This window comes from Oratosquilla oratoria, chromosome 38, assembly GCF_046742065.1.
Source record: "Oratosquilla oratoria isolate Oo_2021 chromosome 38, ASM4674206v1, whole genome shotgun sequence".
Classification (NCBI taxonomy): domain Eukaryota; kingdom Metazoa; phylum Arthropoda; class Malacostraca; order Stomatopoda; family Squillidae; genus Oratosquilla; species Oratosquilla oratoria.
In genome coordinates this window covers 12,811,427-12,836,397 of record NC_134814.1, presented here as the reverse complement: position 1 = coordinate 12,836,397, position 24,971 = coordinate 12,811,427, and the positions used below count along the sequence as shown (strand labels likewise).

General features: G+C 37.2%; 1 protein-coding gene across 1 annotated transcript in view; it reads right to left on the bottom strand.

Moving 5' to 3' along the window:
* The window catches only part of LOC143019967 (putative E3 ubiquitin-protein ligase HERC1), a 63,748-nt gene extending 46,501 nt beyond the window's left edge, over positions 1-17,247 (bottom strand). The window contains exons 1-7 of the mRNA XM_076176021.1: positions 17,073-17,247; positions 16,781-16,905; positions 13,994-14,156; positions 9,632-9,746; positions 9,219-9,340; positions 6,242-6,387; positions 799-979 (exon numbers count right to left, since the gene is read on the bottom strand). Coding sequence (XP_076032136.1) covers positions 799-979; positions 6,242-6,387; positions 9,219-9,340; positions 9,632-9,746; positions 13,994-14,156; positions 16,781-16,864 — 811 coding nt within the window. The 5' untranslated portion in view covers positions 16,865-16,905; positions 17,073-17,247. The remainder of the gene's footprint in view (positions 1-798; positions 980-6,241; positions 6,388-9,218; positions 9,341-9,631; positions 9,747-13,993; positions 14,157-16,780; positions 16,906-17,072) is intronic.
* Between the last annotated feature and the right edge of the window lie 7,724 nt (positions 17,248-24,971).

Here is a 24,971-nt window from a genome sequence, read left to right as displayed (position 1 = left end):
ATTTCTTCCCAGATTATATCCTTTGCATTAAAATCACCCAAAATTACTATGTTACCACCTTCTTTCAGTAACTAATTTAGCACATTCATTGCGTCTTCCAGTAATTTAGAATGATCACTATCAGACCAAGCCTGTGTTTTTGGTGGCACATATACTGCTACAAATTTTCTACTTTTCATATTTTTATTTACAATTTTAATCATAATTAATTCCACATTATATTTGCCTTCATTTATCTTTGTCACATTTAAACCCTTTTTGGTCAATATCATGACACCTCCTCCCTGTTTGTCTGTTCTATTTTTTGCCCAGTGGTTGTATAGACCTTGTCCTACCATACTTGTTGATGAAAGGCCTTTCAGTTTTGTCTCCACAATTCCCATAATGTCAGGTTTCTCTATTTCCAGATAGTCGTTTAGTTGATTAATTCCTGAGATTATACTGTCAATATATAAATATATATATATATATATACAGTATATACTGTATATATATATGATGATATGATCTAATGTCACAAAGTTCCCCTATCAGGAGATTATGATGTTGCCCCTTAGAGGACTTTGCAGCATGGAATTTAATGAATTATGCCCTTGATTCAACTTTTGAACCACCATCCCCTCAACCTTTGTCACAAGTAACGATGCCTTATCCCACTCAACCAGTGAGTTTCCTATGTACATACATATAAGTATATATATGTATATAAACACATATGTATATATATATATATATACACACACAAATATACATAAAACAACTGTTCACATCTTAATATAATAAATCATACTCCTATACCTGTGGCTTTTTCATGGTTGTACTGAGACAGAAGAAGGGCAGGTAGGTGTGACAAAAGAGCCCTAAGGCACGGTGCTTGGTGCAGGCCCAACATTCCCCAGGAATGGAGAATTTCACGACAGAGGGCTAATACTCTCAGCTTAAAGAACTTGTCATCCGTAAAGTGAGCTAACACAACATTCTGAAAGAAAAATATTTTATTATTTTCTTTTGTAAAAGTATATACATAGTACCCTATGATTATAGCTCATTCTCTCTGCTTGTATAATGGTAAGCTATCAGATTGTATTTACTTAGTACTAAAATGTGCTAATGATGGTGTCAAAAAGTTAAGTGTGAAGAGAAGAAAAGGCAGTATAAATTAAAATGAAGACATGAGGTTGGTGATGGCAGAAAAAAGAGGTATGCATATGTGGAATGGTAGCAAAGAAGATGAGGTAGCATATGAAAGGGGGGTGGAAGTAAAAGAAAAGGAGAGGGAGGCCAAGAAGAAAGATGATATAACATGGGGTAGGTGTTTGTCTAATGATTTTAATTAATAAAAATAAAAAGATGTCTCTTTCAGAAAACCTGCAGCTTTCAGGTAACCAGCAAAGACCTCCAGGTGAGCCCAAAGGTCACTCAGGGAAGAAATACTGTATTGTTGTCTCAGGATTATTAGTGTTAGACATTGTAGTATGAGATGTTCTGTATAGTGATTGCATTTATGGCAGTTTGGATCTGTGGTGAAGCCTATTTTGTGTTGGATGTGGATGGTGTCCTAAATGTAAGAGTGCAAATGTGGCTCTTATCAGATGTGGGATGATTTTTTTTTGTGCAACTTATGTCTGGGGATGTTGGTGGAGTATTGAATTTGGTGGTCTGTCTTAAAAAGCTCATTTAGTAATGTGAGTGTGTGTGTGTGTTTTTGTGTGGATGTTTTGTGTGGTACATAAGAACATAAGAATCAAGATGACTGCAAGAGACCATAATACCTACACTAGACACTTCCCATCCATAAAGTTGTCTAACCTTTTCTTACTACAACCAATAGTTTCAGCACTCACTACATGGTTACCAAGTCCATTCCATTTATTGACAACTCTATTAGTAAACCAGTTCTTAATTTGATGACCTTGTTTGCATCTCCCTTGTTAAACCCCATGATCCACTTTAACACCTCTATTAGATTACCCAGAACTCTGTGTCCTTCCAGAGAATGTAAATTAAAGTGTCTAAGCCTGTCCTCATAAGATAAATTTCTGACCCCATTTTGGTCATTCTCCTATGTTCTAATTCCAATGATGTGATATCCATTCTATAGGACAGAGACCAAAAATGTATTTCATAGACAAAAATGGGTCTAACTAATGCATTTTTATTCATAATTGTCCAAGCAATGGAACCTATTGCTCTGTTAGCTCTATTTCTGGCACTAATGCACTGTTTCCTGGTTTTAAGGTCAGGACTCACTAACACTCCCGAGTCTCTCTTGCGCTCAGTTTCCTCTAAAAAGGTGTGATCTAAGTTATACCCATTTTCTGGGTTGTGTAAACCTACATTTAACAAACATTTGTTACAAAATTTACTTGAACCTCTAAATCTTCATTTTGCATTTCTTCAGCCCAGCTAACTCTACTCAGAGCATCAGCTATATGCATATCTTTGCTTTTCTTACATCGTACTTAGAGTGAATATTTCTGAAGTCTTAGAAGCATTCTCTGTAACCTTGGAGGGGCTGAAGACAGGGATTTCTTAAAAATACTCTCTAAGGGTTTATGGTCAGTTTCTACAATTACCTCACTTCTGCCATACAGATAAGAATGAAATTTTCTGTTCCAAAAACTATAGCTAGCAGCTCTTTCTCTATTTGGATGTAAATTCCCTGAGTCTTGGTTAGGGACATGGCAGCATAGGCAATATGGTGATCTTCTTGTAAAAGACATGCCCCTACAGCATACCCAAAGGCATCATCAGGCAAAGTGACTGGTTTATAAACATCATAATATCTCAAAACTGGTGCTCCACTGACCATGTTTTTAAGTTTTTGAAAACATGTCTCTTAAGCTCCTTCCTACTTGAAATATTTTCCCTTCTCCAGCAAACTTCTCAGAGGTTCATTAATATCAGACCTATTTGGAATAAACTTTCCTAAGTAATTAATCATTCCCAGAAATCTTAGTAGCTCTTGCTTATCTTGAGGGGCTGGAAACTCCTTAATGGGTTTTACCTTCTTGGGGTCTAGTCTTAACCCATCAGCTGTTAATATATGACCAAGGTACTCTACCTGCTTGGTTTTAGGCTTTACCCTGCATGGATTTAACTTTAGATTTCTTTCCTAGCATCTTTTAAGAACTTTTTCAAGCCTTTCGTCATGTTGAACTTCAGAACTACCATACACCAATATACCATCCATTATCATTTCCACTTCCTCAAGATCATCAAACAGTTCATGCATGTACCTCTGATAAATTTCTGGAGCAGGACTAATACCAAAAGGAAGGCATAAGTACCTATACCTACCAAAACAAGTGTTAAATATGAGTAGTTTGGAAGACTCTTTATCTAATTTTATTTGCCAAAAACCCATTGTAACATCTAATACAGAAAACACTTTGGCATCAGTAAGCCTTGTTGACACTTCTTCAATAGTAGGTAGGGAATAGTGTTGCCTCTTTAAAGCCTTATTTAAGTCTCTAGGATCTAGACATATTTCTAATTTACTTCCTTTATCTACAATGACCATACTGTTAACCCAATCTGTTGGACCACTTTCTCTGATAATCACACCTTTCCTTTCCATATCCTCTAATTTGCATTTCAATCTATCTCTTGAGGGTAAAGGAACTTTACGTGGAGGATGAGCCACTGGTCTAATATTTGGATCCACCTCTAAATGTAATTCACTCTCTAAACATCCTAGTCCATCAAACACATCCTTGTATTTACATAGTACTTTGTCATTGGCTACCTCCAATATGGTCTCTGATTTAGCCACATTCAAGAATTTTACAACTCCTAAAAGTTTACAAGTACCTCTACTTAATAGTGGAATACAATTCATGTCAACAATATAGAAAGTGAGCTGATATCTTTTACAGTTATGCAAGCATATTATTTGACATTTACCAAGAGGCTTAATTTTATCTCCAGTGAAAGCAACAAATATTTTTTTTTTTGTGTGTGTTTCAGTTCAGGCTTTTCATTCAACTTGTCATAAATCCTTTTGGGTAGAACACTCACTTCAGCTCCTGAATCCAACTGATCTCAAATTTATTTGGCCTGAAGGAGAAGAGTAAGGCAACTCTTGATCAAGTTCTCTTGCTGTTGCCTTGAACACCAATTTTCTTTTATTCACAACTTGTAAATTTCCTACTGCTTTCTCATAACACTCCTCTGAGTCTACATCTGATGACAAATCTTCTTTGTTAATTTGATGTACATTGTTTTTCTTTCCTAGATTGGTGGAACTGTTGCACTTATAAAGTGTCCAATCCTACCACACTTTTGACACTTTTTGTTGTTAGCTGGGCAATTATTCCTTTCAAAAGCATTGGAAGAAGTGGATAGCCTTAGATACTTGGGTGTGAATGTGGCAGGAAAGATATGACTGGAGGTGGAAGTAAAATGTAGGTTGAGAGAAGCAAGTAAATGCCTTGGGGGATTAAAAAATGTAATGAGAAATAGACATTTGGGAATAAATGCTAAGAGGAGAATGTATGAAGGAGTGATTGTATCAACAGCACTGTATGGGGGCAGAAACATGGAATGTACGAGAGAAAGATTTTAAACATGTTTGAGATGAAATTATGAAAAGTATGGTAGGGGTTACTAGGCTAGATAGAGTGAGAAATGAGGAGGTAAGAGAGCAAGGGTGGAAAGGTAGTTGGGAGACAGGATTGATGAAAGAGTATTGGGATGATTTGGATACATAGAATGAAAGAAAAAAGATTAGTGAAAGAGATGTGGAAGCCAGAGGTGGAGGGAGTGAACATGAGGGGGTGACCAAGGATGAGATGGATGGATGGGGTAAAGGGGCATTGGGAAAGAGGGGAATGTCTGTTGAGGAAGGAAGAGAGAAGACAGAAGATAGGGGTGAGTGGAGAATGGTTGTGTATGGATGATGCTGTGATGCATGAAAGGGAGTGGGTGGGGGATGGGGGTTGGTGAGGGAGTGTGAGTGAATGGTATTCTGACACAGCCCGAAGGGATTTCTTCACATCTCTTTTTCTGCATGAGGGGATGGAGAGGTGGGTCACCAATCAAATGAAGCAGCCTTGCTATGGATATGCTTTGTCTTGCTGCATTGCTTCTGACCCAGGGCAGTGGGCAAAATGCAAGGATGACCCATCATCCAGGAGGAGCCAAGATAAGAGGGAGGGGGGATGAATGACAGTGTATTATGTGAGGATGAAATGGGTGGGAGTGGATTTTGTGCCTCTGTTTTTGGCTACCTTCCTTCTAAGGGGTAAAAAGCCATTGGTATACGAATGTTTGTATGTACTATGACCTCTTTTTGATCTTTTATGCAACACCAACAGGATTGCTCTCTCCAATTTTTATATTCCTTTTTCTGACCTAAGTATCATTATCATGTTTTGCCTCACATGTCTTCTCTCACATATCACTTAAGCTCAAGATCATATTGGTTACCTTTTGGATTTTCTCTATATTTCTTATATTTCTCTTTAGGTGTGGTGTCCACACTACTACTCTTTGTATTAGTATGGAATTGTTTGTATGTACTATGACCTCTTGTTGATCTTTTATCCAATACCAGCAGGATTGCTCTCTCCAATTGTTACATTCCTTTTTCTGACCTAAGTACCATTATCATGTTTTGCCTATCTACTTTCACTCCCAATGTAAAAAGTTCCAGTTTTATATCTTCTCTCACATATCACTTAAGCTCAGGATCATATTGGTTACCTTTTGTATTTTCTCTATATCTTTCTTTAGGTGTGGTGACCACACCACTGTTCTTTGTATTAGTATGGGATTGTTTCTATATCACCTGCTAAAAGTTGTATGGAGAGGAAAGCAGTCGCTGATTGTCAGCTGTATGCATGTGAAAAAATTACAAAATACAGCTGTAGTTAACATAAAGAGATTTTGGGCCCAGTCCAAAGACTGTGTCAGTCCCTCAAGACTGGAGGGGGTTGACTGATTTTCAAAATGGGCAACTTTCCTGTCCATTTTGCAGAACCATCATATGCAGTTATCCATCACTGGTTCCTAGTGTGTATGACATACACAAGTACAATATCCTTAATATAAAGTAAAATTCAAAATCATACTGGAAGGAATTCACATGGTGAAAGTTGTACAATGACACTAGAGAAACTTAGAAAAAGCTATACTTATGTAATTTATAATTATCTAATTATTATAAACAGGTTTATAGTAAAATTATATACCCATGATAAGGATTAATATAATAGTCATTATTATTTAGGGTTAATACCTGAGACCTGGAGTAGCAGATGGCCAAGCCATAACCGGCTGTCCACACAAGACCCGTGACACCACCTGATCCAACTACTGTCTGCAACAATGTCCCATTTTGGAGAGACCAAACATTTACTACTCTGTTCACACTCTTCTGACAACCTAGAATGATAAATAAAAATACATTAAAACTGAATGTAGTGCTTATTTTTCACTTAGTACTTATCATAAGGACACTAAATATCTGCTAAAAAGAAAACAGTAAAGATATAAAATTCAATTGATACTATCACTATGGGTTTTGTACAGTATATACACTTAGGTAAATTAGGTAAACGCAGTCAAGCACTATTTCTGTCATGCATATGAGTCATATAAAAAAATATTGAGCCATCTTTTGGTTCTCATTAGAAAAATCATTTACATGTAACACTGGGCCTGTTCAGAGGACCAAGTCCCAACCCCTCAAATCTACACTTCTGGGTGCAGGTGGTCATTTGTGAATTGCTCTGGATCATGGACTGGAGGATTCTTCTTCTCTGGGAATACTGTGATTTTAGGCGTCCATCCTACTTCCATTGCCTTGAATCTCCCACCTAAAGGCACATCTCTCTGACGTCAGCAATTATATACATACATACATATACCAAAAAGGCCTTTTCCCCTTATAAAGGGGGTGGCACAGGCAAGGCATACACCCACCTTTCATTCATCCCATACCCATCCAACATCCATTTGTTGTCCCTTTTATCTTAGCTAGTTGCAGATGATGGGTCACCCCTGTCTTCCACCCAGAACCAATGCACCAAGAAAGGGTACCTCCACAGCAGGGCCTGAGAGCTAAAGCTATTTTACCCCTACCATTTCATTACACAATGACCCTCCTAACTCATCCACTCCTGAAATTACTGAGCAGACAAAAAGAAATTACTTCAGGCTAAGTCAATTTATCATCCATTCTCACCTATCTCTTGCCCTCTCCTTTCCCTGCCTAACAGACATTCCTCTTATAACCATGGCCCCCTATACATTATCCATCCATCCCATTCTTCCCCTCAAGTTCACTCCACCTCTGCTTTTCAATATTTTTGCTAGTCTTTTTTTCACTCATTCTTTCTATTTGCACAAACTATTCCAGTATTCTTTGATAAACCCTAACTACCAGTTCTCTTTCCACACAGACTATCTACCTCACCTTCTTATTTCTTTTTCTATCCATTCTTGTAAGACCCAGAAATATCTACCTCCCCAAGTCAATATGGCTTCAAGAAGGACCTCTCTACCAGCAATCTGCTTACAAACATCACACAAGTGTTATCCTGCTATGAAGTTGGTTAGCCACTTCTCATCATTGTTATGGATATCTGGCATGATATCTTTTGATAGTGTGTCTGGGACCTTGTCAAAATTTTGTCAAAACCAGGAGAGAACAGAATATCAATGGAAAAGTCCCATGTGCCTCCTGACCACAAATGTGCTAATCTCTCCCACCTCCACAATGAGGTGCAGCTCATGAACTTGCTCTATCCTTTATATCACTTCCTTCCAACCTATATCCCTTTCTTTTATTTCTGTTTCCTCACCCAAGAAGGTTAGTAGTCTGGTGCTTGTCCTCCCACACTTTCTCCTTGTAGCCAGAGACAGAGAAACCAACTCAGGCCTATACATATGTCCAATATGCGCAAAACCTATAAGCTTCTCACACACATCTATCAAATGCAACACATGCCACCCAAGGATATACTTCACATGTACTACATTTACCAACACCAACTAATACACAAAGAACTGGGTCTGCACCCATCACATACCAATACACACCCAGAAACAATCTATTTCATTTCCAACATAAAACCAATATACATATAGAACTAATACAGGAAACTAATACACAAAGGTGGACTTATAACACTAATACACAACAACATACCCTTTAAAAAAAAAAAAAAAAAAAAAAAAAAAATTAACATTAATATAGTGTGGGTATGGGAGACAGAGATATATATCACGTTTTTGTAGTTAGGCAGATATTCCAGAAGTTTTTAGCAAGGGATAATGATGTCTTTTGGACTTTCATGGATTTGGAGAAGGCATATGACAGGGTTAAAGGAAACATGTAGAATATGTTGTGGATGTGTGAGATGGGGGAATTCTACTGAGGGCTGGTGAGGGTGGTAGAGCATGTGTGGGGATTGAGAGTGAAGTGAATGGGTAATTTGAGGTGAAGGTGGGGTTGCACCAGGTTTGTGCAGTGTCATTTTGGTTGTTCATCATGTATTTGGGATGGGTGATAGAGGAAGTGAATAGAAAAGTGCTTGGCAGGAGTTTGGAGTTGGTGGCTAAGAGTTGAACGAGTTGGGAGGTGGGCAAGTTGCTGTTTCTTGATGATGATGCACTTGTGGCTGAGTCTGAAGGACTACATTAGCATGACTATATTCAGGTCACCATCTAGCTTTAGAAATATACCAATACAGAATAGGCTTAGTCACAGAAACAAACTACCCAGGTGCAATCATCACATAGATGACACCTCAACACCATTCTACTCTTCCTTGAGTGACTTGCGAGCCAATCAGGTGGCTGTTGCCAGTTACCCAGGAGATGTGGGTCTTCTGCAAGAAAAACCTATGGCAGTGGATTGATTGATCATATGTTATTCCCACTTTATTTTTTCTTAGTTTCACTTTTTTTTTATTCTTTCCATTCCTTCCTTCATTTCTTCTTCTTCATTTTCACTTTCACTGGTAAAAGATAATGGTCTGATATATGACTTCATGCCCCTGTCAACTATTGTTCCATAACTACTTGATCAAATCACACTTGCATCTTAACTGCCATGTTTTCATGTATATTGCAAACAAATTTATAGAAAACATTTTCAGCACATGCTATAGCTGCAGGGTAATAAACACATGGTAATTCAAGACTTTCTACCCCAAATGTGCAAGAGCAACTGTTTTGAATTACTGCACATCTTTCAGCATACAACTTACCTGTGGCTAACATTAAACCAGACCAAGAAACTGCTAATGATGTCACAGCACTGTTATGACCCTTCAGCTGATACAAGCACTGTGGGGTTTTTGCATCTTCTGCCTTGCTTTCTGAAGACTCCCTGCATAGAGAAAATTAATATTACAATCTAATTCAACTCTCATTCTTGGTGAGCACACCAATGACTGAAAACATATTACCACCTGTATGGAAATAAACTATCCTACTGGGATTCAAACCCTCGCCTGAGTGCCTTGCTTCTTATAAGACGAAAACCGTACTGTCACACCACCATGACCCTTCAAAACGGAACGACATAGTTTTGATGGGTCATGGTGGCGTGACGGTATGGTCTTCATCTTATAAGAAGCAAACAGCTCAGGTGAAAGCTACACATTATGCTATGCCATACCTTTCATTCTCCTCTGAAGTGGCAGTGTGTAACTGGGGCACTGACCACACAGTTACCAATCCATCTTCATGTCCAACAATAAGCATGTGAATGCATTCCTTCTCATTTATCCAACCTGAAAGGTTCCAACAAGTGGGTCATTAACAAGTGGTGAAAATGGATTCTGTTCAATCATCTATTATAAGTACTATTGACCCTCAATTTGCTGGACCCTGTTTTCCAGTGCAGTATTCCAGAAACTGGATAAAATCTGGGAAATAAACAAAAATCTTTAAAGTTGAAGAAAAAATCAAAATAGCCCACTTGAGAAGGCTACCTTGATTTTTGAAGGAGAGCAGCAACAAAACTTTATGAAAAGGAATCAATCAATGATTCTGCTGCACCAGATCTGAAAAACATAGCTTCCCACACAGAGTGATAGATACTTGGAACAAATTAGACAAAGAAACAGTGTGTGCAAACACTATCCTGGTACAAATTAGACAAAGAAACAGTGTGTGCAAACACTATTCCAGATTTTAAGAAAAACTTGATGCTGAGAGATACAAAGATGTCACCACGAGCATAGCTCAATTCTCGTATAATACAACTAGGTAAATAAGACCCAGAGCTCCCAGGTAACTAGGAATAACCATCAGATGCCATAGGTCACACAGGAAAGAAATTGTGTTTTTGTTTAGGGAATGTTAGTGTGGAGCAGTGCGTGATGAGATATTCAGTGTCTTCTGCATGATACTTGCATCAAGGGCATTTTGATGGGTTATGATCATCAAGCCTTCTACGTAGATGAGTGCTTTGGTTTTACATTCTGGATCTGTGGTTGGGAGATCACTTGTTAAAAGGTTAAAGAGCACAGGCAAGAGTATTGCTCCTTCTAGAAATCCACTGTATAGACTCTTTGCCCCCAGAAACTTGGTTATTCTGGGTTACTCTGCACTGTCTACTTGTTCAGAAGTTAATTAGCCATTTTTTGTCATTGTTGTGGATATATTTCTTTATCACCTTTTTTGATAGTATATGTCCAGAAACTTTATCAAATGCCTTATCTACGAGTATGTCTATAGCTAAGATAACTGTTCTTTCTGGTGGAGGTTTCTTGTTGAAATCATCAACTTCATGCACCAACTGGCAATTAGTGAAATATCTGATAGGTGTCCCATTGCACACCAGTTGTTTTGATGTTTGCCTTGTGTTCATGTTGCTTTATATACAGCTCTTTTTCAGTGGATATTTACCATAATTTTCATTTTGATGCGCTGACAATGACTTCTAAATGACAAATTGCATTTGACTACATGATAATAGCTTGAGTTGATTAAAAAGATTGAAGCAGGTGTGTCAGTAGCAAGTATATGTGGTTGTTATAGAATTGAAATATAAATACTTTTTTAGACATATGAAGAATCCAGGAAAAGTTACATTGTTTACCATGCATATATTTTTTTTACAATATCATATTATCATTTACATGTTATAATTTTATATAATGAAGTGAAATGTCTTAAATATTTATTATTTCTGACATGTCCAACAATTTGGATTTGTGTATTTGAGTATTTTTTATAAACTTTCCCCTTCTAGTCCAATAAATAAAGGATGAACCTTACTTTGATTCTAGATTATGATTTCTTCTACAATCTGTGAATATTGCACCACATTCCTTTTTCAATTGTACTACAAGTTCATTTTTTATGTATCTTTCTCACAGAACAGGTTGTCACTTTAATCTATACATGTAAGTATATAATCTAATTATAGTAATTAGATAACAAGGTGATATAGACTAGGTTGGAATCATACATGAATTTTATTACAGTTATTGGGGTATAAGAGGCAATACACTATGAGCATTTTTCCTTTCCTGTAAACTACAACTAAGTAAACACTTTTATGACTCATTCTCCCACACACAAATATTTCTGTTTGTTTGATAACCTAATTAAGTGTCTTTATAGCTTCATTCACTCCATTCATCTACCTTTTCTTTGATCTACCTTTGCATTAGTAAAAGAGGTGTGGAAGGCAGATGTGGATGGAGTGAACATGAGGGGAAGTCCTAGGATGAGGTGGATGGATGGGGTGAAGGGGGCTTTGGGAAAGAGGGGAATGTCTGTTGAGGAAGGACGGGAGTGGACAGAAGACAGGGGTGAATGGAGAATGGTTATATATGGATGATGTTGTGAATGCATGAGGTGGAATGGGCAGGGGGATGGGGGGTGAGGTAGTATGTGTGAGCAAAATTTGACGCAGCCCGAAGGGATTTCTCCCCGTCCTCTCATTTTATGCAATGGGGGGACGGAGAAGGGGGGTCGCCGATTTAATGAAGCGCCCTTGCTGTGGATGTGCTGTGTCTTTCGACACTGCTTGTGACCCAGGGCAGTGGACAAGGTGCAGGTATGAGCCATCATTCAGGAGGTGCTAAGATAAGAGGGAGGGTGGAGGGGTGTGAAGTGTATTCAGGGATGGAATGGGTGGGAATGAATTTATGCCTTTTTCTTTTTGGCTACCCCCCTTGTAAGGGGGAAAAAGCCTTGGTATATGTATGTATGTATGTATGTACCTTTGCATTTACTCTCAACATCATATTCATAAATCCCTCAAGAATATCTGCTCTAAACCATTTTCATAACACAACCAAACCACCTAAGGGCCTGTTCTACTCTTTCACCCAATCCATCTATACTGTTGTTCTTTCACCAATTCTACTGTTCTATATTTTGTCATATTTCATATCTCTGGGACCAATAATGAATGCCTGTGAAAAGTGGTCTTGGAAGATGAAAGTCAGAGAGAATTATCTTCCTGTCACTCATCTTCAAAACTTATCAACAATCTCACATCCTAGCTCTATAGGTCTGTACTTCTTCTGTACTTCCATTCTCTGGACCTGACCCATGATTTCTATCAACTTCAACTGCATTTGCTCAACTGCTTCACATCAGAAGAGCTACATACATACATACATATACCAAGGCTTTTTCCCCCTTACAAGGGGGGTAGCCAAAAAGAAAAAGGCATAAAATCATTCCCACCCATTCCATCCCTCAATACACTCCACACACCCTCTTATCTTAGCACCTCCTGAATGACGGGTCATCCCTGCACCTTGTCCACTGCCCTGGGTCAGAAGCAGTGTCGCAAGACACAGCACATCCACAGCAAGGCCGCTTCATTAAATCGGCGAACCCCCCTCTCCGTCCCCCCATTGCATAAAATGAGAGGACGGGGAGAAATCCCTTCGGGCTGCGTCAAATTTTGCTCACACATACTACCTCACCCCCCCATCCACCCGCCCATTCCACCTCATGCAATCACATCATCATCCATATACAACCATTCTCCATTCACCCCTGTCTTCTGTCCTCTCCCATCCTTCCTCAACAGACATTCCCCTCTTCCCCAAAGCCCCCTTCACCCCATCCATCCACCTCATCCTAGGACGTCCCCTCATGTTCACTCCCTCCACATCTGCCTTCCACACCTCTTTTACTAGTCTTTCTTCACTCATTCTTTCCATGTGTCCAAACCATCCTAATATTCTTTCATCAACCCTATCTCCCAGCTCCTTTTCCACCCCTGTTCTCCTCCTCACCTCCTCATTTCTCACTCTATCTAGCCTAGTAACCCCCATCATACTTCTCAGACACCTCATCTCAAACACATTCAAACTCCTTCTCTCTTCTTCTCTTATGAAGAGCTAACAAATGATAACTACTCCCCTACTCCTACTACTGTTAGCTTGTGACAATAATAAGGTTAAACACATATGAAACAGATTATAGTCTATGTTCCTTCCCCAGAGAGATCAATGGGATTGTTCCCAGCCACTGTGAGGTTGCAGGTTTCCTGCTGGTAAACTTGAAGCAACTATTATCATCATTATTTCATATTTCTACAAAATGCCCTCAAACATCTTGTTTCCATTGCCTCCACACAACTTACCTCTTTTATAATTATCACACAAACCTCACTCCTATATATACCAGTTAGCACAGCTATTGCTTCCTTCCTCAACAGACATTCCCCTCTTCCCCAAAGCCCCCTTCACCCTATCCATCCACCTCATCCTAGGACGTCCCCTAGGATGAGGTATATATATACTTTTATATTTTTATGAATAACATACCACTCAATTGGTAGAGTAATCTGTTATTCACCTAATATTTTTTTCAAATCCCATGCCTCTATCTACTTGTCTTCCTATATATGTCTATACAAAGTTTCTTGACTAATTAATTGTTGACAAAAAAAATCCTAATATAACTAGTTTCCTATAGCCATTAACATTTTCAAGAAAATAGTTACCTGAAAAAAAAATTCACGTAAGCACAGTAATACAATTTTCTTATATATACAACTTACTTGAAACTTCTGACCATGTAAGTGAAGTTGGGGAGGATTTATAGTCAAGGGTATGAGAAGGTTGCCAACCACTGCTGGATGAATTCCACACTTTAGTTCCTTCACTGCCACAGGTTGCTAAAAGGGTACTGTTGCAGCTCCATTCTAAGTTCTGGACTGGTCCCTGCATCAAACACCATTGATAATTAGTATGTACATACATATACCAAAGGCTTGTTCCCCTTTATAAGGGAGGTAGCCAAAAAACAAAGGCATAAAATCCACTACCACCCATTCCATCCCCACTTACTCCACTCCCATTCGCCCTCTTCCCTCCCTCCCTCGCTCTTATCTTGGCTTCTGGATGACAGGTTATCCCTGCATCTTGCCCACTGCCCTGGGTCAGAAGTATTGTCACAAGACACAGCACATCCACAGCAAGGCTGCTTCATTAAATCAGCAACCCCCCCCTCTCCGTCTCCTCATGCAGAAATGAAGATGGGGAGAAATCCCGGGCTGCATCAATTAATTTCTCACACATACTCCATCACCCCCATCTCCCACCCACTCTACCTTGTGCATCACAGCATCATCCATAAACAACCATTCTCCATTCACCCCTATCTTCTGTCTTCTCCCATCCTTCCTCAACAGACATTCCCCTCTTTCCCAATGCCCCTTTTACGCTGTTCATCCATCTCATCCTTGGTCACCCCCTTATGTTCACTTCTTCCACCTCTGTCTACCACACCTCTTTTACTAATCTTTCATTACTCATTATTTCCATGTGTCCAAACCATCCCATGGTTTCAGATGGAAATGTTCTTGCGTGATTAACTTACTCGAATTCTACAACACAAGTTATCTCGAATTATGACAAAAGAAACAATATAGATTTAATATATTTAGACTTTGCATAAGCTTTGGATACCGTCCCCCACGAAAGACTACTTACTAAATTAGCTTCACACTGAATAAATGGTAGCCTATTAAGTTGGACCAGTAATTGGTTGAATGATTGAAAACAGAGTTGTTTTAAATTGAAAAACTTCTGGATGGAAAAATGTTACAAGTGGAGTTCCTCAGGGTTCTGTTCTTGGGCCACTTCTATTCATAGTATATATAAATGATATAGACCATGGACTAAAATCTACTGTTTCCAAATTTGCTGATGATACAAAACTGTGTGGAATGGCAAATGATCACTTAAACCAATTAGATATTCAAGAAGATTTAGATAAATTACAGCAATGGTCTGAAAAGTGGCTAATGAAATTTAACTCATTGTTCATTTCCTTTATCTATACATTTTTGTAATTTTCACTATTTGCCAGCTTTGCTACTTTTGAAAGTACTTCTTCAGCTATCATTTGAGACCTTAGTTTGATTTTTAGTGGCCTATACTATTTTTCTCTAGAGTACTGTTGCATCCTATGCACTTCTTCAATCTCTTTATGCAATTCCTGTCTTTCCTCTTGAATCTCTTTCAGAATTGCCTTTGCAATTTCTTTCTCTTCTTTTTCTCTTTGGTATTTGTATACATTGTGTTTTTCTTTAATGCCATAAACTACAATGCACTTTTTTATCCACTGTATCTCTTACCCAGTTTTCCTTTTCCTTAATTACTTTAATTACCATTTCTTTAGCATTTTCCTCTATCTGCTGTTGTACCATTTCTTTAAATGTTATTTTCTCATTTTCTTGTTCTAGCTTCCATTGATTTTTTATTTCTAGGAGATCCATCCCCTTAATTGTATCTCCAACTCTTTCAGTCCCTGCTTGTGTTTGTTCTTTGACCTCTTTTTTTCAGTGCTTCATTTTTTTATCTTCATTTTTCATTCTTTCGTTATCACTTCTGATCATATTTCATTTTTTAGATCATTAAGCTCTCTGTTCATCTCTTCATTAGGTTTTTGTAGATAGCTTATCTCTCTGTGCATTGCTCTATAATCACCTTTCAAATCTATTAGTTCTTCTATCAAGTTGTTAATATCCCAATTTCTTAGTACATTGTTATACCTAGTTTCTCTTTCTACATCTAAACCTTTATCTATTCATCCTCTTTCTCTTGAGTTGATATCCGGATTTCTTAATACATTATTATACCTAGTTTCTCTTTCTACATCTAAACCTTTATCTAATAATCCTCTTTCTTTTTGAGTTGATATTTCAAATCTATTAGTTCCTCCATCAAGTCGTTAATATCCTGATTTAGTACATTGTTATACCTAGTTTCTCTTTCTACATCTAGACCTTTATCTAATAATCCTCTTGCTCTTTGAGTTGACTTTGGGTTATTCAAACAAGATTTTTTCAGTATCACCTCCAGTGGTGACTTGACTCTGCCCATGTCCAATCCTCTCTTCATTGATTCATTTTTCCTTTTTCCTTATTTCCCTTCCTCCATTTTGTGTTAATACACTATATCAAACTGGATGCTTATTTTACCAGTGGTCACCCGAAAAACACAACTGCTTCTCTTTCATAAACACAGTTTCTTTGTCATTGATTCAAAGTGGTAGGGAGAGCAGAGCAGTTGGTGGTTGTCAGCTTCCCATGTGTGAAAAAATGTAAGAAATACAGTTGGAGTTGATAAGGAGAGATCTTGAACCCAGTTTGGAGACTGAGTTCCAACCCTTCAGGGCCCTCTTAATAGAGGTGAGTGGGTTGATGAGTTTTGAAAATGAGCAGATTAATTTTGCAGAACCACCATATGTAGGTACCCAGCATTGGTCCCCTAATGAACTACTGTGTAGGGATCTATACTGACTGCACTGTCTTGGAAAAATTAGAGCTGAATTTACTTACCTGATGACAGGGTAATGTGACACTCTCTATGTTTTCACTTATGTGGCAAACCCTGACTATGCCATCACTGTAGCCTATAGCCATTGGTTTATCATAGTCTAACCAGGCCACCTTACAAACATACACTGAAACAGTACATAAATACATCTTCATCAGAACACAGTTAGAATAAATGAAATATAAGATTTAAATACAAGATGATAGAACAAAACTTCCTACCATACAATGAATCTCACATTATTCAGTTTATTTTACATTATTCAGTAAAAAAAATCAAGAAACAAAATGTTACCATCTTGTCTTCCGGCATGAAGCAGAGGCACTACAGAGAAGCCTCCAGTAAGATTAATTACTGTCACTCCTCCATCACCATGGCCCAAAAGAATACACTTGATTTTATCACTAGGGCCCTGACTTGGAGCCGTCAAAGCAGTAATGGTTGATCTACTCTGCCATATCTGTGTCTCCCCACCTGCAATCAGTACAAATCAGTTTCAAATAAAAGTGTCAGTTCAAGATGAGAGGGAGGGAGGAGGGTGGAGGGGAGTGGAATATGTAGGGGATGGAATTGGTGGGAGTGGTTTCTAGCGCCTTTTTCTTTTTGGCTACCCCCCATGTAAGTGTGAAAAGAGCCCTTGGTATATGTATTTACCTAGTTGTATTTTGTGGGAAGGGGAGCTATGCTTGTGGTGTCCTATTTTTATATCTCGCAAGATCAAGTTTGTTCTTAAATTCTTGTACTGTGTTTTGAACACACTATTTTTTTGTCCATTTTGTTCCATATATCTATCACTCTGTGTGGGAAGTTGTTATTTTTCCGGTCTCTTCTGTAGTTGTCCTTTCTAATTTTCACTGCATGTCCTCTTGTTTTTCCTCTGTCCCACTTTTATAAGTCCTCTCTATCAAGGCGTTCTTTTCTTTTCATAATTCTGTAGATGGTTAGTAGGTCCCCTCATTCTCTTCTTTGTGTGTATTTACCTAGTTGTATTTTACGGAAAGGGGAGCTATGCTCGTGGTGTCCCATCTTCATATCTCATTTTATCTTGCCTGTTTTTAAATTTGTGTATCGTTTTTGCACACACCACATTTTCATCTAACTTGTTCCAAACGTCTATTATCCTGTGGGGAAAGCTGTTCTTTTTCAGGTCTTTTCTATGTTTGTTTGTTTTTTCTGTGTCCTCTTATATCTCTACTTGGTGACCATTTTTGTTGCTGCATACTCCAGTCTTGGTCTTATCAAAGTGACTAGTATTTTCTTCACCATTTCGTCATCCAGTTATGTAAATGCCACTTTGTTTTTTCATTGTCCCATTACAGTTAATCATTCCTACCTAGTTTGCAATTCCATCCGGACCGTGAGATTTACTGACATCAAGTTTTTTTTATTTGGTCTCTGATTTCCTTCTGTGCCACAGTTATTTCCTTCGTTGGGGGGTATCTTTCTCTTTACTTACTCACAGTTTTGTGAATTTTGATTGTAAATAATGATTTGAAGTGTTTGTTCATAATTTCAGCCATTTCTAGATCTTTATATTTGTAATTCCCTTGGCGCAGTCTTACTATTTCTTGTTTGTCTTTTAGTTGACCATTTACATACCTGTAAAATAGTTTAGGTTGTTCATTGCATTTTTCTATTATGTCCCTTTCATAGATTCTCTTTTCATCTCTGCATATTTTACATAGTCATTTCTTAGTTTGATATATATTTGCCACTTTTTTTTTTTTTAATCTTTTCCTAGCTTTGTCTCTTCTATCTTTAACCTCACTACATTTTTTGTTGTACCAACACTTAATGTGTACCCTTTCTTGCTTCTGTTTTGGTACATATTTGTTTACTCCCTCATTGTAAATTTCTTTTAATATGTTCCATTTCTCTTCCATCTTTGTTTCTTCATTTAAGAAGGTTTCCCAATTTGCATTTTGAAATAATTTTCTGAGTTTCTCAAAATATGTTTTGTTGTAGTGAGTCCTCCTTATACGGTAATTCTTTATCCGGTAAATTCACAGTTATGGTATTTGGTGATTACTACCCTCGATTCTATTTATGGTAAGAAAAATTCACAGATCCGCTAGATATTTTGAAGAGCAGGGAGTGGGTATGTCTGCCATATCATATTATTACATGTTATAATGGGTTTGGTATACGGTAATTTCAATTTGCGGTAAGGTTTTCAGGAACGCATATGTACCATATAATGAGGACTTACTGTACATTAGTCTTCCTTTTCAATCTTTCTAATTTTTTTTCTGAAATCCATTTGTTCTTTTAGTTCAGACTCTATTAGTAAGTGGTCACTCTTCCCAATTGGGGTTTTGTAATCAATTCTGTCCACAATTTCAGACTCTGACGTATTAAATCTAGTCTCGACGGTTCATTGTTTCTGCATCTGATATTTTCCTTTACCCATTGAGTCATCATGTATTCATTGGTCATATCTAGTACTATGTTTCCCCGGAGGTCTTCTCCACCCTTTACTGTCATTTCTTTTGAGTTAAAGTCACCCATAATTACTATATTTCCTCCTTTCAGTAAATCAATACTTTTTGTGTCTTCCAACAGTTTGGAAGGACCACTCTCTGTCTAAGACTGTGTTTTTGGGGGTATATACATCACTACAAATAATCTACTTTTCATGTCTGTTTTCAATTTTCATCATAATTCCACATTGTTTTTTCCTTCTATATCTTGGTCTCATTCAAGCCTTTCTTAGTCAAAAATATTACTCCACCCTGTTTCTCCTTTCTATTTCTCATCCAAAGATTGTATAGACCTTGCCCCACAGTGTTTGGTGGTAGAGGACTTTTTAATTTCATTTCCACAATTTCCATTACATCTTGTTTTTCTAATGCCAGATAGTTGTTTAATTTGTTTAGTCCTGAAATCATGCCATCTATGTTGGTATAAGCTATTTTTCATTTTCTCTTTTCTCGTACTTTTCTATTACATTTATTTATTTCTTTTTCTTTTATATAAATCATTTTCTCGGGCTCAGGTCCAGCACTAAAAAAAAAAAGAATATCAGTCTCCATTCTCTTTTAATTTTTTTCTTTTGTTTCATTTCTAAGTTCCTTTTCTCTCTTTTCTTCATCACTCATTTCTTTTTTATCCATACATTTTTATAATGCTATTTGCTAGCTTTGTTATAGATAGTATTTCTGCTATCATTTGAGACTTAAGTTTTACTTTCAATGGCCTATATTGTTTTCCCATACTATGCAATTCCTCAATTTCTTTGCCCATATCCTGTCCCTCTTCTTGAATCTCCTTCAGATTTGCTTTATCAATCTCTCCTCTTTTTCTCTCTGATATCTAGGTACATCATATTTCTCTTTAATACCATAAACTACAATGCACTTTTTTATCCACTGTGTCCTCGACCAAATTCCCTTTTTCCTTAATTACTTTGATTACCATTTCTTTGGCATTTTCCTTCACTAGTTGTTCTACTATTTCTTTGAAAGATAATTTTGTTTTTTTCTTGTTCTACTTTCAATTGTTTCTTTATCTCTTGGAGATCAGTTTCCTTGATTGTCTCCACTTTCTCAGACACTGCCTGTATTTGCTCCCTCATTTCTTTCTTTAAGGTCTCATTCTTATTTATATCCTCATTTTTCATTCTTTCCTTCTCATCCCTGATCTTATTCAGTTCCTTTTTCAGTTCATCAAGCTCCCTGATGGTCTCTTCATTAATTTTTTTTAGTTGAGCTATTTCTCTGTACATTGCCCTGTGCTCACTCTTCAATTCAATTATTTCATCTAACAAATGAGTAATCTCCCTGTTTCTCAAAATATTTTTGTACCTAGGCTCTCTATCCATTTCCACACCTCTACCCAAAACTCCACTTTCTCTTGCAAAACCAGAAAAAGCATAGTTTTCAAACCTTTGGTAAGATTTGGGGGTTTTGTTCATACATGATCATTTTGGAATTACTGCCAGTGACGATTCCACCCTATTTACGTCCAGACATCTCTTTGCTAGTTTGTTTTTCCTTATTTCACTCTTCCATTTTTAGTAATTAGCACTAAATTGTATAAAGATTACTCCATTTCAGTCACTCTAGTTTACAACTCCCTTCTCATTTGTAAATAATACAATTAGTGTTATTCCAAATATTCTAGCAACAAACTGCTGCCTAGCACAGTGGAGCTCTTCCCAGACGTCCAACTCCAACTGCTGCTTATTTTACCTAGTTGTATTATACAGGAAGGGAGCTATGCTCGTAATGACTTGTCTTTGTATCTTTCAGCATCAAGTTTGTTCTTAAATTCTTGAATAATATTTGCACACAATGTTGCCTTATCTAATTTACTACAGATATCCAACACTCTGTGTGAGAGACTATTCTTTTTCAGATCTCTTCTATAATTATCCTTTCTGAATCTCTTTTCATGTCCTCTTGTTTTTCGCTTGACCCACTTTAATAAATCATCTCTATCTAGGACTTCCCTTCCTTTCATATTTTTATAGTCATTAGATCTCTTCTTCCTCTTCTTTGTGTATTTACCTTGTTATAACCATCTACAGAATTATGAAAGGGATGGAAATCCTTGATAGGGATGACCTACTTAAATGGGACAGAAGAAATACAAGAGGACACAAGAAGAAACTTAAGAAAGACAGTTACAGAAGAGATTGAAAAAAAAAAGCTTTTTACACAGAGTAATAGATACATGGAACAAACTGAAAGAGAAAACAGTGAGTGCTGAAACTATACATGATTTTAAGAAAGAAATGTATGCAGAAAGATACAACTGTGGGTCACTATGATCATAGCTCTTCTATCACAAAATACAACTAGGTAAATACACACACACACACAGGCTTTGTCTTTTTTATCCTCAGCTTCACTGCACCTTTTGTTATACCAACACTTTATATAAATCTTTATCAATTCCTTCCTTATACTTTTCTTTAAATATGTTCTATTTCTCTCCCATCTTTGTTTCCTCTTTGGAAAATTTATCCCAGTTAGCATTTTGATTTTTTTTTTTTTATAAGTTTTACAAAGTCCGTTTTGTTGTACATTAATCTTCCTTATCTATGTTTTTCATTTCTTCTCACATCATTTTGTTCTTTTAGTTTAAACTCTATTAGTATGTGATCATTCTTCCCAATTGATGTCTTATACTCCATTTTATTCACGATATCAGGTTCAGAAGTGAATATTAAGTCTAGTTTTGATGGTTCTTCATTGTCTCTATATATAGTATTTTCCTTAACCCATTGTGTTCAGGTATATTCGATAGTTAAATCCAGTGGCGTGTTGCTCCAGAGTTCTTCTTCCCCTTTTACTGTCATTTCTTCCCAGATTATTTCCTATATGTTAAAATCACCCATAATTACTATGTTACCACCCTCTTTCAGTGACTCAATTAGTGCATTCTTTGTGTCTTCCAGTAATTTGGAATGATCACTATTAGACCAGGCCTGTGTTTTTAGGGGCACATATACTACTACAAATTTTCTACTTTTCATATTATTATTTACAACTTTAATCATAATTAACCCCGTCCCACGAATGGCTGGAGCCTTATGTTTGTAAACACAGACACTTGCCACCATGTGGGTAGAAATAACCCAGAAACCGAGGCCTTGAGAGCCCTCAATACACACAGCTTATAATTGTGACACATGCGTGTCACAGGGAGCACGCTCGGTTCCTGGCAGGTGCACTCAGCCGTGACACGCAGGTGTCACAAAACACACATCCAATACTCAAGGGGTTAACTCCACATTATATTTGCCTTCATTTGTCTTCATCACATCTAAAACCTTTTTGGTCAATATCATAACTCCTCCCCCGTGTTTATCCATTCTGTTTTTCGCCCAATGGTTGTATAGACCTTGTCCCACCATACTTGTTGATAGAGGACCTTTCAGTTTTGTCTCCACAATTCCCATTACATCAGGTTTCTCTATTTCCAGATAGTCATTTAATTCATTAATTCCAGAAATCATACCATCTATAGTTGTGTAAGCCACTTTCAGTTTCATATTTTCTTCTCTTTTTTTTATTTACATTTCCATTTTTCTGGTGCACCATTTTCTCAGTCTCAGATCCAATACTCTAAAAAAAACTCGTTTTTTTCCATCTCCATTCTTTTCTCGTTTCTATCATTGGCTTCAATTCTGAGAGCCTTGTCTTTCTCTTTTTCCTCATCACTCATTTCCTTTTTTATCCATACATGTCTGAAGTTCTCAGTTTGTTAGTTTAACCACTTTCGATAGTATCTCTTCAGCTATCATTTGAGTTCTTAGTTTTATTTTCAGAGGTCTATGTTGTGTTTCTTTTGAGTATGAGAGAGAGAGAGAGAGAGAGAGAGAGAGAGAGAGAGAGAGAGAGAGAGAGAGAGAGAGAGAGAGAGAGAGAGAGAGAGAGAGAGAAAGAGAGAGACAGCAGGAGAGAGAGAGAGCAATAGAAAGTGAGAGAGAATGATAAAGGGAGCAAGTGAGAGAGAGAGTGTGAAAAAGAGAGCAAGTAAGAGAGAGAGATAAAAGAAGAGGGCAGGAAGAGGGCAGGAAGAGAGAGGAGAGAAAGAGAAGAGAGAGAATAGAAGAGAGACAAGAGAGAATGAAGGGACAAAAGAGAGGGGAGAGAGACAAGAAAAAAGAGACAAGAGAGAAAGCACAGAGACAAAAGAGACAAGAGAGAGAGAAAGAGAGGAGAGACAAAAGACAGAGACAAGAGAGAGAAAAGTGACAAAAGAGAGAGAAGAGAAACATAAGAGGGAAAGACAAGAGAGACATGAAAAACAGAAGACAGAAAAGAGAGATGGTTAGAAGAGACAGAGGAGACAGAAGACATGAAGACAGAGACGGAGAACAAGAATGCATTTGTTTTGGGTAAATTGTAAGTATTCAGTGTTTTTCAATCAATAATCAAATACATGGCCTTACCTATCTTATCTCAAAGTATAAAACCACTTGTCTCCAGCCAGAACTGATACTAAGTATGCACTCAGGCTTGAAAGAGAAAAATTTATTTAATATTATTCCCTAGATCTCCAAGCACAATTGGAGAGATAGAAGTTCTATAGGCACCAAATAAAATAATTGTCCCCCCCCGAAAAAGGAGACTTCAACCCGCTCCTCCCCCCCCACACCCTCCCCCCGAAGTATGAAAGCACCTCCAAAAAATTTACATCATTAAAGGGGCCAGAATGTTGACAATATAATCTTACTTGCAGCTACAAATAGAGCCAGCGACCAACAACAACTACATTGTTCTAATGGAGTTCACTCCTGCCATGAACTACTGTTTGTCAAGACTCGAATCTGGAAATCATAAGTGCATTTCCTGATTGGGAACTGATCGATGAGAACCTGACTTGCCATGTACGGACTGTGCCATCTAAAGAGCCCTGCACATAGATACATACTCATAAAGGAAAATATTACTTTTATTATTTTATCAATATACTTGCAATGAAATATCCAGAATAGAGAATATACAAAACCCAAACATTCAAATTCTTTCTAAGCATTTATAAAAAATTCCATATTTTTGTTATAATCTAAAGTTAACAATGAAAAAAGGCCAAATGAGATGAAAAGTAAAATAAATGATTATTGTGGAAGATAGTTTAACTCTAAAGAAGAGGAGGATGAAGATATATGGAATGAAAACTCTGAGGAATTGTCTAATTGTGAGTAAAGATACAGACACACACAATAAAATGAGATGAAAAGTATGATAATTGATGCATTGTGGAAGGATGGTTAACTAAAGAAGAGGAGGATGACAATATATGGAATGAAGGAAACTCTGAAGAATTGTAAATTGTGAGTGAGTGTGACTTACAAGAAGCTAAAATGGTTGAATGCTGGGTATAGTGAGAATAAGGAGTAACTAAAAAAAAATACATATTTTAGTTAATTATGATATAACAAGTTAGGTTGTAAATTTTTTCTCCAACATTAAAGGAGCCAATACAGAGTTCCTCTAAGTACCACTCTCATTTTTCTTCCCCATTAAGAAATCCTTCATCCATTTTTGACACCAGTAGCTTACCTTGTATATCCTCCTATAAATATTTTTTCAATTTATCTTATTAATTTTCTATGTGGTATCTTTATCAAATGCCTTCTGAAAGTCCAAGAAGGTGCATCTGCCCAGCCATCTCGTTTCTTGTATTATCTCAATTAATCTCGAGTAAAAGCAAATTAGGTTTGTGGTACACAATCTTCCA